At 44.5% G+C, this 19,874-nt stretch overlaps 1 protein-coding gene and 1 non-coding gene across 3 annotated transcripts in view; one reads left to right on the plus strand and one right to left on the minus strand.

The window, feature by feature from the left end:
- Positions 1-7,084, plus strand: part of LOC100944714 (signal-regulatory protein beta-1-like) — a 17,280-nt gene extending 10,196 nt beyond the window's left edge. Inside the window, exons 3-6 of one of the 2 annotated variants that reach the window (XM_003788074.1) lie at positions 346-663; positions 1,731-2,068; positions 4,064-4,079; positions 6,993-7,084. In XM_003788074.1, the coding sequence (XP_003788122.1) occupies positions 346-663; positions 1,731-2,068; positions 4,064-4,079; positions 6,993-7,084 (764 nt within the window). The remainder of the gene's footprint in view (positions 1-345; positions 664-1,730; positions 2,069-4,063; positions 4,080-6,992) is intronic. The other variant, XM_023512249.1, reaches the window with a different exon arrangement.
- Positions 4,871-5,005, minus strand: LOC111724736. Its single transcript, XR_002772975.1, has one exon. It is a non-coding gene; the product is annotated as a small nucleolar RNA SNORA70 (small nucleolar RNA).
- Positions 7,085-19,874: the final 12,790 nt, after the last annotated feature.

The following is a 19,874-nucleotide window of genomic DNA, read 5'->3' on the forward strand; positions in this document are numbered from 1 at the left end:
GTGTGGGGCCTTCAGAGTAGCCTGAGCTGAGGACAGCTCTGTGGAGGCCACCGTGGCCTGGCCAGGCCCTTCCCCTGGAGCAGATCTCAGGGCCTGAGGAGGACGGTCTGGACAAATGTCTGCTTAGATTCAGCCTCTGTGCAGGGGACCTTCCCCTCTTATATGTGCCTGTGTCTACAGAGGCACTAAAATCACAACACATCCTCTGACGATAAGGACGCCACCCCCCTAACATTATCACAGGACTAAACAATAAGGTCTGTGAAGGTCCTTGGCGGTGTCATGTGCCTGTCACTTCTGAGAGTCGTTGCGATCATGTCTCCTTTTATTAACACTCCTTTTTAGCCAAACCCTCTGTCCCCATGGTTTTGGGTCCTCCAGCAAGGGCCACAGCTAAGCAGACAGTCACCTTCACCTGCGAATCCCATGGCTTCTCTCCCCGAAACATCACCCTGAAGTGGTTCAAAAATGGGAATGAGCTCTCAAACATCCAGACCACCGTGGACCCCGCAAGAGAAAAGGCCTCCTACAGTGTACACAGCACCGCCAGGGTGGCGCTGGACCCTGGAGACGTCCACTCTCAGGTCATCTGTGAGGTGACCCATGTCACCTTGGAGAAGATCCCTCTCCGTGGGACTGCCAACTTGTCTGACACCATCCGAGGTAGAGGAGCCCACACCCAGCCCAAGCCTAGCCCTTTGCATTAAACCTGCAACCAGGGGGATTTGGGAGGATGAGCTGACATTAAAATTGCAGCCAGAGGGATTTGGGAAGATGAGCTGACATTTAAATTGTGATTTATATGTATAGACTCCTAGATTATTTTATAACAAGCATGGGTACTACTTTCAACATTTTTTTATTGAGACAGATAAAGGGTCCCTTTGTCACACTTGGTAGAGTGCTGTGGTGTGATAGCTCACAGCAAACATAAACTCTTGGGCTCATGTGATTCTCTTGCCTCAGCCTTCATAGTAGCTGGGACTACAGGCGCCGGCCACAACTCCTGGCTAATTTTTGTTTGTTTGTTTGTTTAGCAGGCTGGGGCTGGGTTCGAACCCATCAGCCCTGGAGCACGTGGTAGGTGCCCTAACCACTGAGAAATGGGCATCTAGCATCAACATTTTTTAAAGGCAAAATTTAAAAATTTATCATAACTGCACCAGGGATGGTGTGAGCCCAGCTCTTTGTGATGCAGGAGACCTCCAGGGCATGGCTTCTAGGGACCAGTGGCTTTTGTTCCAGGGCTTAAACTGCCTGGAATATAATTCCTAACTGTCCTGCCCACCTACCATGTACCCCAATGTGCCACTCTCATTCTGATGGCATCTGCTGTGCCAAGCACTGTGCCTGGTACTTTGCTTATTTCTCCAATAGCAACCGCAGTTACTGAGCACCTGCTGGGAGCCACGCCCCACGTGCTTGGCGGTTTCACCTGTTTTGCTGCAGTTATTACATTCTCACTGCATCTCAGAGGTGGTGCTTGTTGATTTCACTCAGTAATACCCTAATAGGTGCTACCAATTCTTGAACACCTACTATGTGCCCAGCATCGAACTTAGCACTTTTACTCATATGCAAAGTGTACCCTTAATATTTGAGCATCTACTGCATACCTAGAACTTTTCTGGGCAATGCCCTTGCCCTGGTGGGGGGAGCTAAGTTATTCAGCCCATTCTCTGTGACCTGCCAGTGCCATAAAGTCAAAGTTCTACCCTGTGCCATTTCAGTTCCACCCATCTTGAAGGTTACCCAACAGCCCATGATGGCAGGGGACCAGGTGATTGTCACCTGCCAGGTGAAGAGGTTCTACCCTGGGAAACTACAGCTGACCTGGTTGGAGAATGGAAATGTCTCCCTAACAGAAACAGCCTCAACCTCCATAAAGAACAAGGATGGGACCTACAACTGGATCAGCTGGCTCCTGGTGACCTCCTCTGCCCACAGAGACAACGTGGTGCTCACCTGCCAGGTGGAGCATGACGGGCAGCCTCCAATCAGCAGAAGCCATGCCCTGGATTTCTTTGTGAGACCAAAGGAGCAGGGCACAGACACCATCCCTGGTGAGGTTACTACAAATTTTAAAATTTTATCTTTTTTTAAATGTTAAAAGTAGAATTCATGCTTGTTCTAAAATAATTTAGAAGTCTATAAATAAAAAGTAGAAGTTTATAGTCAATTCATCCCCCAAATCCCATATTCCAAAAGTCACTATTGCTAAGAGTTTGGTGCACACTTTGGTAGATCTTTTGACATAAATGTATATTACAGGAGAAAAATGCAAGGAAGGGGGTCACCTATTCACGGTGTCCTTCCTCTTGCCTTCTCCACCTGACATTTGCTATGTCCCCATTATTCCTCCTCAGCCCATCCCTCCTCCCTACTCTGACTCTACCTGGTCTCTGATCCTTCCTTAACTTCCATCCATATCTGCAACCTGACACCAGCAGGGTACAGTACCTAATGTATGAAATTCAAAAAGGGAAGTGAAGTTTAACATAGTTCAGTGGAGATGGCTAACACTGGTCACAGCTCCGGCCCCTCTGTGTCCTGCTTTGTGATCATGGACCAGCAGTAATCACAAGCCCTCTCTGTACATTCACTACATGCAAGTTCCTGTTCATCTGTGATCCTCTTTCCTGCTTCAGCCCCCTAATGATTTTTACTTTTACAGGAAGAACCAGGACCTGGGGAGCAATCGAGGGGTGGGGGTGTTCTTGAAGACCTCCTGCCATTAGATCAGGTGATAGGTATAAAATCATAAAGGTAAATCCGAGTTCTAAGGAGAGAGCCACCATATGCCTCAAAAGCAAATTTGTGCTAATTAGAGGAATGATCTCCTTCAGCTGGGCATTATTCCAAAGACCTAAAATTTACCTTATTTCCTCCTCATGTAACACCAGGAAGGTACTCTGCTAAAAATCCCCTTCAAAGGCCCAGTCTCCTTCCAACATGCCCTACAGCATTGGTCTCCTCTGATGAGGCACTGCTAGGTCACCTTTGGTCCACGCCTTTGCTTCCTGGAAGAGGAAAGAGAGGACGTGGAGGGCAATTTCCCTCACAGTAACAGGGGTACGGAGGGTGCACAGTCATGTCCACTGAGAACTCATCATGTTTGCACAGGCAGATGCAGGCAAACTCTACAATCAGGTGGGCATATGACTAAGAATTTTTCGTTACAAAACCAATATTATCAAGTTCATAATATTTTAACTTTTTAAATCTTTACTTTGTTTAAAATTGTTACAATAATTCCCTCATACACACGTATCATTTAAAATGCATATACATCCAGATTTCCATAGATTTCTTTTACAACTGTTTTGCTTTGCATGAAAGTTGGTTTTAATTCATCCTGACATGCTTGGTAGAATTGTCCTGCAAAACGTCGAGACTTTGACATCTTTGTTGAATGATTCCAAATTCTGCATTTCACTCGATCTATATTTGGTGAATTGTAGCAGGTTGTGCTTTTTTAAAGAATACGTAGTCAGAACTATGTGTAATGTTCATAACACCCCATTATCATTCTCGTGATGTCTGCAGAGTCTATAGTAATATGCCCTGTTTTATCCTGGGGTTCGGGTATTTTACAATATTTCCAGCTTAATAGGCCTCTCTCAGGATGGCATAATCCAGGTGTGTTAATGGCATTTGGAATGTGTTACCTTGTTTGGAGAGTGGGGAAAGTTCTGGATTCTTTAATTCTTTGACTCTCTTTTAAGATCCTAAATTTCCCTCTGTCCCCACTTTTTACTCTTCATCTACAACTCAATGGCTAAAGAGAACTTCTTTCTTTGTGCTGTTTCCTGCCAAAATTATGCACTTTAAGTCATACCTGTCCTTTTAATCATATCTGTCTTTTTAAAATATTCCTGCCTCCTTATATTGGGTTTCTGTTGATTCTGTAAGAAATTGCCAACAATTTAATAGCTTACAGCCGTGAAAATTTGTTATCTTGTAGTCAGGGAAGCCAGAAGTCTAAAACGGGCCAGCAGAGCTGCATTCCTTCTGGAGGCTCCAAAGGACAATCCCCTTCCTTGCCTTTTCCAGCTTCCAGAAGCTTCTGGCATCCCTTGGTGAATGGTCCCACTTCACTCTGACCTCTGCTTTTATCCTCACATTTTCTCTGAGTTATTCTATCTTTCTCTTTCACTTCTAAGGACCTTGTGATTACATCCGATGCCCAGGATAATCCAGGATGACCTCCCTTCTTAAGATCCTTCACTGTCACATCATTCAATGACCCTTTTGGATCCTTCACTTAATCACAGCATTCAATGTCCCTTTTGCCATGTCAGGTGCCATATTTAGAGGTCTCAGGGCTTCTGTGCCAACCCTTTTAAATCAGGTGCACTTTGAAATCCCTTGCTCTGAAATCCCTTGAAATCTGTGCTCCGATCTGCAGTACACTTTTTCTTTTTCTTTTCTTTTCCTTTTTTTTTGGGGGGGGGCAGGATTTATTGTTGGTAGGCGCAAATGATAGGCAACACAGCGTAAGTCCTCATGAGTGCAGGGCCCACCACTTTGTCCAGGGGGCCACGATTGGGGATGTATTTGACCCCATAGCCATTTGGGATGAGTCGCTTCTCAGCACCACGTCTTCAAATTCATCTTAGTTAAACTTGGTAAAAACCCCACTTCTTGGAGAAGTGAATCTTTTGGTGGCCAGGGAACTTGAACTTGACTCTGTAAAGGGTCTCAATCACATAATCCTTGTTCTGTAGTTTAGTGCGGATAGACATGATGGCTTAGCCAATGTGAATCCTGGCCACAGTGCCCTGGGGCTTTCCAAAGGCACAATACATACCTGTCTGGAGCCTACATCGGGGACCACACAAGGTCTAACACATGAACTTCTATTGGAAAGGAATGTCTCCAAAGTCCCTTAGAACAACCCATACAAGCAACAGGCCGCATACACTACCAAGGAGGTTGCAGTTTGCAGCCACTACACAGCAGATGCCCATGAGGAAAGGAGCATGGTCGGCTTAGTTAGCTGCAGGTGCAGGATGCTTTTTCAGTATTCTCACCTATAGGGTGGATCTGATACTCCTGGAGCGATTTCCAAATAACCCTGCTTAGGATCCTGCACTTTTTCTTATGTCTGGGTGATGATAGGATGGCAGCCTAGGGAGAGATTCTGCACCAGGCTTTTCTGATCTTCCTCTTCTGACTCACAGTTGTTTTGCCATGTGGCATTCTCTCTTCTGAGAAGAATGAATACGTGAATTAACTTTTCCTTTTTTACCTTTTTGTTTGGGGAAGATGTTTTTGAGATAAGGAGCTCTGCAGCTATACTTGCCCTCAGCAACCCAGAAGTTGACTGAAGATCTTTGCATGCTTTAACCCAATTACCTGCTCCCACATCAGGGTCCTACAGCTTCCCATCAGGGCCCCATCCTCACATGGCAGCCTAGATGCCCAGAATACAACCTTCTTCATAGCACTCCTCCCCTTAGGATGATGTCCACCACCCAATCCTCTATCGGAGGATGAGAACCTCCAGTGACACCAAGAAGCCCTCTGGCTTTAACCCCTCAACTTCTCATTGTCTCTCTCCAAAGGATTGGTGTCCGGTGACAGCCCTCCAATTCCATAGTCCCTATAACTACCATTTCCCAGTTTGTTTTCAAATGTCTGATGTTAAGGGATTCCCTTCCATGGTTACCTCATCCCGGTTATCTATCAATGAGGGTTTTATCAATTGCACCCCCAACCACCACAGCCCAGGGCCAGCCTGGGGTCCACTCACCACCAGCAGATGAGGAAACAGGTTGCAAACTTGGATTGTAGAGTCTGCTCTCCCCGCCCGAAGTCCACTTTCTTGAGACACAGACTCCGAGAAGGATATAAGAAAGCAGGAAGCGTCGGGGAGTTCCATCAGGTGGACGTGTCAGAGGGTGGGAGGAGACAGGAGCTGAAGAGGGAGATGCTGGGCCACCCGGGGCTGACAGAGACTCACCTGCTTGAGGGGGTCCTTTACAGTTGTTTTCACTTAAGAGGAGAGGGCCTTCATACTTCTGATTCTCCCAGCCTTTGGGCAAGATGGGCTCACTCCTAGGAGTCACCGGTGCAGTGTCATTCTCATCAAGGACAGGAAAGTGCCAGAAAACCCCTCAGCTGAGAACTACCAGCATCCAGCAGTGCAGCAGCCGCAGATGCTGAGCTCTCCACTCCGCCCTTACAGACCCACCAGCACCATTTAATTTGTAAAATACATATTCTAGTATGTATGTTTCATTTAATGACAAAAACTGTAAAATGGCAAAGACACTAAACATGTGTTTCCCAGGACTGTGTCCTGCAGAAATACCTGATGGTGGGACAGGTGCTCTAGGTGGGGCTGGAGACCTTCCCAAGGCTGAGACCCATTCCCTTGACTCACCAGGGTTCCAGCCAGCAGGTTTCATTAGGTCATGCCCCTCGAGGGATCCCCCAGCTCCTGAGAACATGAGGCCCCCCCACCCCACCCCTGGGACTAAGCAGCCCTTCCATGGTGAAACTGCCCCCCTCCCTGCATGCCCTTTCATCATGATTCCTGTGACCCTGAGAGGGTGGACTTGTCTTGGCCCAAACAACCCAGTCCTAGGAGTCATCTTAAGGGACACCAGTGATGGGCTTCCCAGGGTTTGGAGCCCACTAATCTTGTGACCCTCCCTGGGCCTCACTTTCCCATCAGAATGAGCATAATCACCCTGACCCCTGGGTTGTGAGGCTGAAGTAAGGAACTCAGGCATCTGTACCCCTGAGTACACATCCTCCTCACCCCTTCCCCCCGGAGGATGACCTGGCAGCCTGGGATGGGCTGAGTGAGGAGAATGTGGAGCCTCTATCCTGCCTTCTTCATCGGGCTGCAGCAGAGTAGGGTGCAGACTCAAAAGCTTCAGGGCATAGATGGGCCCAGGTAGCATCAGATGGGGTAGTGGAGGGCCCTGGAATGGACTCCTGGGTAACCCCTCTCATGCCTTCTCCTGTGCCCTGATTTGCAGACCCAGCACTGGTAGCCTTCCTCCTGGGCCCCAAGATGCTGCTGATGGTTGGTGTGGCTGCTATCTATGTCCACAGGAAGCAGAAGGCCTGACTGTAAGTGTGGGGGAGAGAGAGGGCAAGGCCACCAGGGGGCCAGTGCACCTGCCACGCAGCATCAGACCACGGTACTTTACAGAAGGTGACACACCTGCCATGGTGCCATAGTGAGTCTTAGAGATGGGCTCGGTGTTCAAAGGATGTCCACACTAGCCTGAGGGTCCCGTGGAGGACGTGAGCTGGGTGGAAGGAAGCTGTGTGGTAGCATCCCTTGAAGACAATGTTTAGGTTACTTGACCTTTGGGGTCCGTGAGGCCAAAGCTATCCCCATTGTAAAGTGGGTGAGAAGCCCCAGACAGGCTGCTCTGAGGGTTGTTCCCATGCTCACCCTCCAGGTACCTGAGTAGAAGAGTCTCAGGAAGGGAACTTGGGACTCAGGATAGGGATCCAGGACTCAGGAAGAGGAGTTGGGACTTGGGAGTCGGGTTGAAATGGCAGAGCCCATCTCAGGGCCACACATCTGCCTGAAACGGACATCCCAGGAGGAGACCAGCACTGGGGACATAACAGGCTCTCAGGAACAATGAGCAGAGAGATGATTAAATGTGGGTATGTTTCTCCTCAGTGCCTTCTTTCCTCCCCTGTCACGTGGGACCCTCAGTCTGCTGCCTCCTTCCTTCTGTGAGGGACTCAGCCTGAGAGAAGAAGCCAGAGAGAACCTTCCACAGACTTGGCTCCAAATGCCTCAGGCTCCTGGGTCAGCACAGTCCGTCCGTCCTTAATGCCCAGGGCCAGGTCTTCTTTTGTGTTCCTGAATGGGTCAGGGGATCAGGCTGGAGGACTGACTTGTGACATCTCCCTTGAAGGGGAGAAAAAAGCCTAACATAAGTGCCTGAGAACAGTCTCATCCATCACCACCACAGGACAAGCCCTATAGCAAGCTCCCGACCAGGCTCTCAGGGGTTTCTCTGTCTCTAGATCCCAGCCTACCCGAACTGCCCAGCCATGCTGATCTTTTCCACTGCCTCCTGAATACTGAAGGTGGGAACCTCTATCTACCTTAAGAGGAAAAATTATTCTCCTTCCTCTTTGCCTAAATGCCCTACTCCTCAAACTCAGAATCGTTTTCCGTCCTGTGTCTGTGATGGAAGCACCAATTTGTCTGTCACCTTGTGTCCTTCCAGTCCTCTGGCTCATGGTGGCAATGCTGTGACAGTCTAAGAGCCTTGGAGTTCATTTCTTTGTTCTTTACACCTCATGTTCAATTCTGCCTTCAAAGTGCACACGTCCACTGGTGAAATGTTCAATGTGAACACAACTTTAAAAGGGGAGCAAAGAAGCCTGGTTAGTGGTACATCTCAATTTCTGTAGTGTAAATACTCCCAATGTGGTCAATTTCAAGTTACCAACAGCTTAACAGCCAGACTGAAAAATTGAAATCTTACAACAGCCCCTAGGAGCCAGTTGAAGCCTGTTCCATCACTCCTCTGAGTCACATCCATAACCTGCACACTTTCTCCCCCCTCTCCACCCTGTCCCAGCCAGCATCATATGTTATCAGCACCAAAATGAGAACTGCTTGCGTTTGTCTGTCTGTCTCCCCCAAATAGAATGCCAGTCCCAACACGGAAGAGACTATATGTATCCTCAGTTTGCAAAACGTGGTTGCCATGTAATAGGCCATCAGATATTTTAATAAATAAATGACTATGTCATTGAGGCCATTGGTTTCTACTACATGACGGATTTCATTCCCATTCGGTCACCTCACTTGCGAGTTATAGTCCCAAGCTCTTTCTTTAAAGACTACTCTTTCTTCTTTCTTTTTAAAACATCCCATCAAAAATTCAACATCCTTCAGAAAATAAGAAAGTGCTAAAAATGAAAAAACAAAACTATGCCCCCAAATCCCCAAACCCAAGGATTGATTGGAGTTTGTCAACCAATTGAAAGAGCTCCCAGTGGCCAAAGTTGGAACAATTTCAACAACAAAATAAATAAAATAGCATTGGGTGATAACCCACAATATAAAATAAATATCTATGAATGCATAATAACATAAATAAATTATTGAATAAATTAATAAATGAAGGAGAAGAGAAAATATCTGTGCAGAGGAGTCCCAGATAATTTATGAGTGTCCTCCACCCTCTTTTCCTCAAGCATGAGCTGTGCATAGTGATTTCCTTCCCAAAAGGGCAGTGAGGAAATAAAGGAAAAAGTAAATTGACAGTGTGGAAATCTGACAAAGGCAGTGATCATGGGTTCATCAACAGTCATAGATAAACATCAATAATCATAAATCAAGTCAATAGCATGTATTCCTGATATGATATGACAGAGACACTCTTCCTCGGTCACCCGGCTCTCCAAAACTCATAACCCCCATCTAATCATGTAAAAAGGATCAAACAAATTCCAATAGAGAGGCATCCTGTAATATCCTGCTCAGTATATCTCAAACCTGGCAAGGTTGGCTCAGCACCTGTAGCTCAAGCGACTAGGGCTCCAGCCACATGCACCGGAGCTGGCAGGTTCGAATCCAGCCCAGGCCTGCCAAACAGCATTGACAACTACAACCAAAAAATAGCCGGGCATTGAGGCGGGCACCCGTAGACCCAGCTACTTGGGAGGCTGAGGCAAGAGAATGGCTTAAGCCCAAGAGTTTGAGGTTGCTGTGATCTGTGACACCACAGCCCTCTACCGAGGGTGACAGCTTGAGACTCTGCCTCAAAAAAAAAACCTGGCAAGTCACCACAATCAAGGAAAGTCTGAGAAACTGTCACAGCCAAGAACCTAAGGAGATATAACAAGTAAAGGTAACATGGAATCCTGGAACAGAAGAAGGACATTAGGTACAAACAAAAGAAATCTAAAAAACCTACAAACTTTGTGCAATCATGATGTATCGATGGGTTCATTAATTGTAACAAAGGTATCATACTATTACTAAGCTGTTAATAATAGGGGGGACTATGTGGGAATATATGGGAACTCCATATTATCGTCTCAATTTTCCTATAAATCTACAACCATAAAAAATTATGTCCAAGAAAATAATTCAACATCTTGTCTCCAGCCGGGTTTCTTTGCCTCTTGTACCCCCTTGGGGAACAATTCCAGGAAATACATTGTGGGGAGACTTCGCTAATACTCCCAGGTTTAATCTCACTTCACAGGCCTGAGGTTTCCTTTCCTCTGATCCTTTTTCCGTCCCTGACCAGAGCTTACTCCAGACCCAGGCACTCAGAGATCCCCAGGGAAGCTGCTTCTCAGTCCCCCATAACATTTGACCTAAATTTATCCTGTTAGTAAAGCACAGACGAGACCAAGTGTGGTCAGAGAACTTTGGGTTTCTCAGGTGGGGTGGGTTGTGTGGAGGACCTGACGGTGGGTGAGTGAATATGCATCCTGAGCCCCATGGTTCACAGGAAGAAGAGGTTCCTAAGGGGACCATCGTGGACGTGGTGAGGCACCAGACTGCAGAAGATCATCCTCAGCTCCCAACCTTCCTTGGGATTGCCTCAGCTGAAGAAAGCCACCTTGCTTGGGTCATGTCTGGGAACAGGCTACACCCAACAGCTCATCAACCTGGTGGTATAAAGGTCCTGCTCTCTCACCTCTGCTCAGAACAACTCTAAAGACACATCCTGGTACCAAGCTCTGTGTGAAGCCAGCTGAGGTCTTCACTGAGACTTCACTGCAGCTCAACTTCTCCTTCTATCCAATCCTACTTCCCTAAAAAGCATCCTAAAAGTACTCTTTGAAAAATGACCAGCTTGCTCATCTTGAGCTCAGAGTCTGTCTCCTAGGGAACCCGACCTGGGAAAAAAAGGTAGGTATCAGAAAGGTACTAGGTATCAGAAAGGTGGAGGAGCAAGTCCATCATGGAAGGGTGGGTTGTGTCTGTTACAAGAGCAAAGAGAATCCACAAAAGCATTAATGAAAGAGAGGGGTGTAATCAGATGTGTGTTATTAAAAGACCACTCTGGCTGAAGTAGCAGAAAGAGATTATGGGGGACCAATAGTTAGGAGGTAGTTATTTTCATTCAGAGATGATGATGGAGATGGAGAAAGAGATTTAGAAGGTTAACTGAATAGGCCTGATAGGGAGCGATCTGAACAGATGAGGGAGGATGTAAGATGTGGGCTCTTCCTGGTTTGACTAACTGGGAGGATGATGGTGTGGAGTGGGAGAAGACTAGGTCCATGAGTGCAGACGTCAGATTTGAATATTTGAGGTATGCAAATGAAGATGTCAAGAAGACTGCAGAATGTATGAATCTGCATCATGGGCTTAGGATTCCTCAGCTACTGGAAGGTGGATTCAGGATTTGAACCTCTATTGCATCTGCTTCCAGAGCTGGTGCATTTGGAACCCATTAGTACTCACCCTCCAAGGAGCTTAGAGTCTATTGGAAGGTGAGAAGAGGTGGGGGAAGTGTGGGATGATGAAAGCTAGGGAAATGCTCTTGTCCACTTCTCAGCAGGCCCATGGATGGACATCCCTGCATGGGATTCCTCCGTCCACAACAGCAGGATCGGATGGTGACATCACAAGGGGAGGGGTGTCTTGTCCTCTCACAGAGGATGTGCAAGCCTTGCTCTGCAACCTCCTGTTCTAACACCTCTCCTGGCCCTGATGTCTAGTCAGACCCTGAGGAAGAGGCAGGGGTCATGAGAAAGCAATGGGGAATAGCCCAGATGCTCTGGCACCAGCCAAGTACAGACTGAGAGTCCCTGAACACAACCTTTGTGCTTGAGAGGAGAGCCCATCCCAAAGCTGAGAGAGGCGGCCAACTGGCTTGGTCTTCCCTGTTTCATCTGTCCCTCCACTCCCTCCCAAGAGCTGGCCCAGGCAGACCCAGCCCAGACGGGAGAGGCAGCCCTGCCTCTCCCAGGTGTTTCCAGGCACATTGCTCTCTCTTGGAGAGAACTGCCCATGGCTTCACCTTCCCTGAAGAGTTCCCCATCCTGTAAAGTACAAGTCACCACCTCTTGATTCTTCTCCAGGAAGGAGAAAGGACAAGCCTCCTGGAGATCCACTGAAAAGCCAGGAGTCCACAGAAGACACGGTACCAGGGCTCATTTTTCACCTCTGACACCTCAGGAGTTGAGGGAAGGAGCCCTTGTAAAGTCCAACTGTACCATCAAGAAGATGAGGCTGTAGAGAGGTCTCCTCCTGCAGCTGTGCAGCACAGTGAGGCCCAGATGTTGAATTCGTGCAAGGCAAACCCAGGCCTGCCCATCAGAAGGTTCCAGGAGCCCCTGGCTCAGCCTATGCCTCTGAGGACCCTGGATAGGCTAGGGCTGTGAGGCTGGAGAGGACCTCTGAGATAGGATGAGGCTCAGGAGGAGTTCCAGCCGGGAGGTTTCAAGCCCCCAGCCCCAGCAATACTGGACATTTCTAGCAGCAGCTTCTCAGCTGGCCACAACCTTGTTGATCCAATTTTATAATCACAAAGCAAAAAGTGTCTCAGTCCCTTGGCCTTTCCTCTCATCACAGTCCCTTTCCTCTGATGTCATAGAAACAGGAGCTATCCTCTCTCTTCAGAGCACCGAGTCCAGGGCCTCTCCAGGACAGGCATTCAGACAGAGAAGGCTCTGGGACCACCACGATGCCCATCCCCACCTCTGCCGTCCCTACTGCTGTCCCTGTGGCTGGCCTTACACGTGAGTGAGGCCTCGGGTGTTTGTGCAGGGCACTCGGCCTGCTTATGGTGCTCTCGCCACCTGTTCCCACAGAATTTCTTTGGGGAGGGTTTTCTCAGTTTCACCCCAGGACAGGCAGAATTTAGAAGACTAGACTGGCATAACCACCAGCTGGCAAAATCTCCCCGGGGCCATGTCTGTTCTGCAGCCCTTTCTTTAGGTAAAGGTCTCACACCCACGTCCCAGGGCTGGGCACAGTACCCATCTCAGCTCCCACCCCTAGAGGAAACAGAGGCTCAATCTGTCTTTTAAATATATTGCCACTCACAAATGCTACCTGCCCAACGGAGGAAAAAAATGTTGAAAAACATGAAATTATAATGTAGGAAAATAGTCTTTGGTGCTGCCACCCAGAAATAACCACTGCTAAAAGTTTGCAGAGGTTTTTGTGCACAGGGAATGTTGGCAGAAAGGGTCACTAGAAGTCTCTCCAGGCCAGTGAGGAGCTGAGCCCTGCCCAGTTCTGCCTTCTGCTCAGAAAGCCAAGCAGGCATGTGGAGTCTCTTCCTCAAGCCCATCAGTCCATGTTGGTAGAGGCTTGGAGTCCCAATTACTGCAGCAGGCAGCTTGAGGGGTACAGACCAGACAGAAGAGGAAACACAAACCTTTATCTGAGTATGAGAAAAGAGAAGGAAGGCTTGGATGCTTGAGCTATCCAGGCTCACTGGAGAATTTTAGCAAACATCAATTTTATGCAATCCCTTTGAAAAAGAATTAACACCAATTTTATACAATCTCTTCTAGAAGTAAAAGAGGAGGGAATACTTCCCAGCTCATTTTATGAGGCCATTACCTTGGTAACAAAACCAGATAAAGACTATGCAAAAAAAGAAAGAGAAAACTACACACCAATTCCTGAACTTAAATGCAAAAATCTTCAACAACATAGTATCAAACAGAATGTAACAATGTGTAAATTTATATACTACAATGAAGTCAGATTTATTCCGGGGATACAAGGCTATTTTAACACCTGAAAATCTGCTATTGTAATCTATCACATCAACAGGTTAAAGAAGAAAAATTACATGATCGTATCAATTGATGCACAAATCCAACATCCTTCCATGATGAAAACTTTCAGCACACTAGAAATAAAGCAGGCATTTCCTCAACTTGATAAAAAAGGCATCTGAAAAAACCTACAGCTAGCATTGTACTTAATGATGAATGATAAATGCTTTCCCACCAAAATCAGGAACAAGGTAAGGACATCCATTCTCCTCACTCTTTGTTGTTGTTGTTGTTATTCTTGTTCTTGTTGTTTGTTTGTTTTGTTTTTTGAGTTTTTTTATTTTTTCAAATTAATGAGGGTACAATTTTTAGGTTACATTGTTCTCACTTCCAGGGTAAAGTTCCATTGGTAGAAGAGCCCCTCACCCAAGGGGGGTGTGATACACCCTCACAATGTGCACATTTTCCTCACTCTTATTCAACATAGTATTAGAAGTTGTATACGATGCAGTAAGGAGATAGAGAAAAATAGAAGAGAGAGAGAGAGATTGAGAGGGAGACAAGTATGGTTGCCTACATAGAAAATTTCAAAGAAGCTACTAAAAAGAAAAAACTCCTAGAGATAATGACTGAGTTTGGCAAGGTAGAAGGGTACAAGATCAACATACAAAAATCAGTTGTATTTTTATATACTAAAAACAAACACGTGATCATTTATATTAGCACCAAAGAAAATGAAATGCCGAGGTATAAATCTAACAAAAAATATGCACAAGATCTATATGATGAAAATTACAAAATACTGATAACAAAGATCAAAGAAGAATTACATGGAGAAATATTCCATGTTCATGGATAAGAAGACTCAACATCATCAAGATACTGGTTTTCAACTCAGTGCCCGTAGCACAGTGGTTACGGCGCCAGCCACATACACCAAGGCTGGCGGGTTCAAACCTGGCCCAGGCCAGCTAACAACAATGACAACTGCAACAAAAACATAGCTGGGCATTGTGGCTGTTGCCTGTAGTCCCAGCAAATGAGAGGCTGAGGCAAGAGAATCGCTTGAGCCCAAGAGTTTGAGGTTGCTGTGAGCTGTGACACCACAGCACTCTACCTAGGGCAACATAGTGAATGAGACTCCGTCTCAGAAAAAAAAAAAAGAGAGAGAGAGAGAGATACTGGTTCTTCCTGCCTTGACCTATTGATTCAATGCTTTCCTAAACAAAACCCAAACAAGTTATTTTGTGGATATTGACAAATTGATTCCAAAGTTTGTATGGAAAGGGAAAAGATCCAGAATAGCCAATATGATGCTGAAGGGAAAGAACAAGGTCAGAGAACTGACACTATCTAACATCAGCACACAGTATAAAGCTACAGTAGTCAAGACAGGGTGGTATTAGTGAAGGAATAGACAATGGAACAGAATAGAAAGTCAGAAATAGATCCACGTGAATATAGTCAACTGATCTTTGACAAAGGAACAAAGGTTATTAATATAGTAGGAAAACAATAATCTTTTTAACAAGGGGTGCCGGAAAAACTGAACATCCAAATGCAAAAAACCAAAATTAATACAGACAAAGACCTTACAACCCTCACAAAAAATTAACTCAGGGTGGCACCTGTGGCTCAAAGGAGTAGGGTGTTGGCCCCATATGCCGGAGGTGGAGGGTTCAAACCCAGCCTCAGCCAAAAACTGCAAAAAAAAAAAAAAAAATTAACTCAAAATGGTTTCTAGACCTAAATATGAAACACAAAACTGTAAAACTCCCAGAAGAGAAAATAGAAAAAAACCCAGATGACCTTGAATATGACCATCATTTTTTTTAAAAGATCCATAGACTTTATTTTTCTTTCAAATACTTTAGCTTTTTTAGAGCAGTTTTAGGTTTACAACAAAATTGAGTGACAGGTACAGATGTTTCTCATGTACCCTCTGTGTGTGGCTTATGTTTTTATTCTCTTGACAGTTTCATTCTCAGAGCAGAAAATTTTAATTTTAATGAAGTCTAGCTTATCCATTCTTTCTCTCATGAATTATGCCTTTGGTGTTGAATCTAATAGTCGAATCTCCCACAGACTGGGAGAAAATATTTGCAAAAGACGTATTTGATAAAGGATTCTTATCCAAAATATACAAAGGACTCTTAAAACTGAACACGAAGAAAATGAACAACCTGATTTTAAAATGAGCAAATGACCTGGGCACCACACCAAGAAGATACACAGATGGAAAATAAGAATATGCAAAGAGACTCTCACCAAGTGAGCAAAGGTAATAAAGTAGTATAGTTCTTTTTTAATTCAGGAATTCAGTGGACTCACAAGGCATTGACGATGAGCCCAATAGTTATGGCGGTGCAGGAAGATAGCAGACAAACGAGAGATTTGCAGCAAGAGAACAGAGCATTGTATACACACCTGGAAAAACATCTGGGTTTTTTTGGGAACTCACAATGAATGATTACTGAAAATGAATGTTTGGGTTACTAATGACTACCAAAAACGTTTTGGGTATAACAATGAGGTGAAGAAAGCAGCATCCCAAGATTACTGATTACATTATGAACAACTCAAAGGGATTCTTCCACCGTGTATCTCAAAGCATTGCTGAGCAGGTGAGGAAGCAAAATGAATGATAAACATATATTGATCAGGTAATTGCAATGGGGAGATCCATTGAAATTTTCACCATATATGGTAACTAACAGTGATCTGAGCCTAAGAAAGAACTAAAGAGCTTCTCAGCTGATGAGTTTCTTATACACCACTCCTAAAGGTCCCTAGGGCTGGCCTAGTAAATCAATGAAGAAACAAATATGACAACTTTGATGACTCTATGTTTTATTTCTTATACTATGTACAGTATACAGACAATGACTTTATTATAGAAAAACAAAATGCATGGTTAATAGTCATAGATTTTATTTCTATTAAAACATAAATGAAAGGAAGAAACTTAAGCCATTGAAAACAGGTGAACAGGAGGGTGAAGGGAGGGTGATTGCAGGGATCACGCCTATGATTATTCCTGTAAGGGTACATGTGAATCTTTACAAATGTCAAATATAAATGTCTTAACACAACAATTATGAGAATGACATGATGGCTATGTTGGCCAATTGGATGAAAGTATTTCAAGTTGTATTTGGAAACAACACACTGTATCCCATGATAGAATTAATGTGCACAAATATGATGTAATAAAAAAAAGAAAGAAAGAAAACAGGTGAACAGGAGGAAGATCTCATGTGAATAACGGAATATACCCAGCCATGCTGGCATCTCTTGGGGTGGTACTTGGATAAAGTTGAATATACCCAGTAAGTGTTTACAAAGAGTTTATAGAAGTCTCTCATTTTAAAAATAGAAATTTTATCCTGGTCTTATGAAGGAAAATCCCCATTCTAAATGGTCTCCTTACTATTTGATATCAAGTTTAACAAAGGCTTTAGTGCTTGCCTAGTCTACTTACTCACTGATTTAAATTAGGCTGAAGAAAAGTCAGCTTAAAAGGACAGATGATTATTGTATAAGCATCATAATTAAAAGAGGTGATTTAATATAACTGATGTACTGAAATTGATGCACTGGCTTGCAATTATTCATAACTTGTTTTAAGTCACTTTGGGGATTCTCAATTACTCTGAAATCACTGTACTTAAGCTACCTAATGCCCTTAAAGACCAACCAGGGAGAAAAAGTCCTATTTATTACTGAATCAAAGCCAGAATTCCTGTGCCTACCTTGCTGGGAAAAACATGACTTTGCTCATGGTATTGCTTTCTCTTTCTCTGGCTCCTAGAATATTTTATTCTTTAAGTTAATAACAAGTAAGTTATAATATTAAATTTTCTTCTGGATCTAGACTGGGGCTTTCTCAGCTCCTTACAACTTGCCAAGTTCTTTACCATGTTTCAGAAGAAAGGAGAGGGTGAGAATCGGTGGATTTAGCAGCATTCTTTTTTTTTTTCTTTTCTTTTCCAGAGAATATCAAGCATCTATGATGTGCATTTTTTTAAGTTGTCAAATTAAGACAAGATCTTTAACATGAATTAAAATCTAAAATTTTCTCATTTTATGCTTATTATAGGAAAATGGTAAACCTGAAAGAAGAGGGTACAGTGAAATATTAAATATAAATATGTGTATAAAAGGGAAAAAATAGAAATAGAAATTCTTCTATTCTTCTAAAAATAAAAAAAAACTTTTAGTATGTCATTTATTGTAGAAATATTATTAAATGTGAAAATACACTTTTATATGTCATTTCATTTATTGCTAAATTCCAAACCTACTTTTCACTTTAGAATTTTCCAGTCTTAGGTTTGTGAACAGGGAGAGAATGTGGCTGCTTGAAAAGGCTAATGGTCCAAACACTACTAGGTATTATCATCTTATAGGGCTTAACAAGTATTGTATAAATAAATGACATTTTTATTACATACCTATTGTTCGCCATTTCCCTGATTATTCAGAGAAAGCATCTCTTAATTTAAGGCACATTCATTTTTCAATAGTTTTTATCCTAAGTAAAAAGGAAATAAAGGAATGAACTGCAGGGCTGAGATTTCCTGCCAGACTCCATGTCTGACCACACCCATTGAAAAGTGGTCTGCGCTAAGGGGCCCTGCCAAGTGGCCCCTCCTCCAGGAATGACAAGGGGAGTGTCCACCATCAACACAACTTCAAAAGAAGCTGCGTGAGATCAACTTGCATTTGCTGATTCCCACAGCTTCTGTCTAAACAAGAATTAACTCTCCACTCAGGTTGGGTTAGTCCCCAGCTGCCCTTTGTCGCCTCAACAACAGTATTTTTTTCTTTTTTAGACAGAGTCTCACTCTGTGGCCCTGGGGAGAGTGCCGTAGCATCATATCTTAGAGCAACCTCAAACTCTTAGGCTCAAGTGATCCCCTTGTCTCAGCCTCCTGAGTAACTAGTACTACAGGTGTCCACAGCAATGGCTAGTTTCTTCTTTTTCTTTACTCTTTTTAGTAGAGACAGAGTCTCATTTTGCTCAGGCTGGTCTGGAATGCCTGAGATCAAGTGATCCACCTGTCTCGGCCTCCCACAGTGCTAGTGTTACAGGTGTGAGCCACCCCATGAGGCCAAGACCTGTGTTGGTTGAAGGTTCTGAAAGGAAACGGAGAGAGTTTTGCCTCAAGTGTTAGTCTGGGACTAAAATTGTATGGAAGCAGGAAACGGACTACTGCTCACAGGATGGCAAGTAGCAATCATCTTTATTCCAAAGGGTCTTTTTATATTCAGTAAGTCACGTACATCACATCAATCAATAGTCTATAATTAACATTCCTTATTCTATCCTAACCTTAAAAGGAAACACTGAATCCAGTAAACTGACTTAAAAACAACCATATTATTTCTTAAGCAACCATGCATTCCAAACTTTATTTCCATCGGGTGAAAAATCAACAGATGAAGCAAGGGGGTAATCTATATTACAAGCACTCAATTTAGCTCTAAGAATTAAGTTTTATAGCTTTGTTTTGAAGGAGTTTGGAAGCCACCCGCTGGAGGACGTGGTTTTATACACACGTCACCTTAGACCTGTTCCCCTGCACAGAGGGCTATCAACCCTTATCTGCTTGGGGGAACAGCAGTGCAGTCAGAGTTCCATACAGCAGGTTGTTAATCCTGTTCTGTAGGTTCTGGCCTGCCTGTTTTCTAAGGCGCAAGGCTTCAGATAAGACCCCAATACTCACAAACTGTTTTTACTTATATTCTTAGTTTTTCAAAAGAGTGCAAGTAATGTGAGAATTATCTCACAGACCTGCACAGTCTTTTACCTCCTGTTGTGGACTGGAGGGTGATTGGTCTTCCATCTAGGGACCTGAGTGGCCCCACAACTCACCCCAGGACCTCATTCTCCACCTTGGAAGTCAATGAATGGGTGTGGTCTCCGATCAGGCCTTACTTGCATTGAGGGAATTTCAGACCCAAAATCAGCCTCCCCTAAGGCTTTTCTTGTTAAAATTCACCCAAAGCTGAGCTATACCCACAGTAACTCCACATGCCATGGAGCTGAGCTCCTATCTCCAAGCCTGACTAGTTTGTTCACTTTTGGTCTCTGAGCCAAAGCTCTTTCTTACTTAACTTCTGAAATTCTGACTTAACTTCAGAAAATAGCTGAGGATTCGGAGTTGCCTCAGGAC

Source organism: Otolemur garnettii, unplaced genomic scaffold, assembly GCF_000181295.1.
Source record: "Otolemur garnettii isolate 467f Iridium unplaced genomic scaffold, OtoGar3 scaffold00025, whole genome shotgun sequence".
Classification (NCBI taxonomy): Eukaryota; Metazoa; Chordata; class Mammalia; order Primates; family Galagidae; genus Otolemur; species Otolemur garnettii.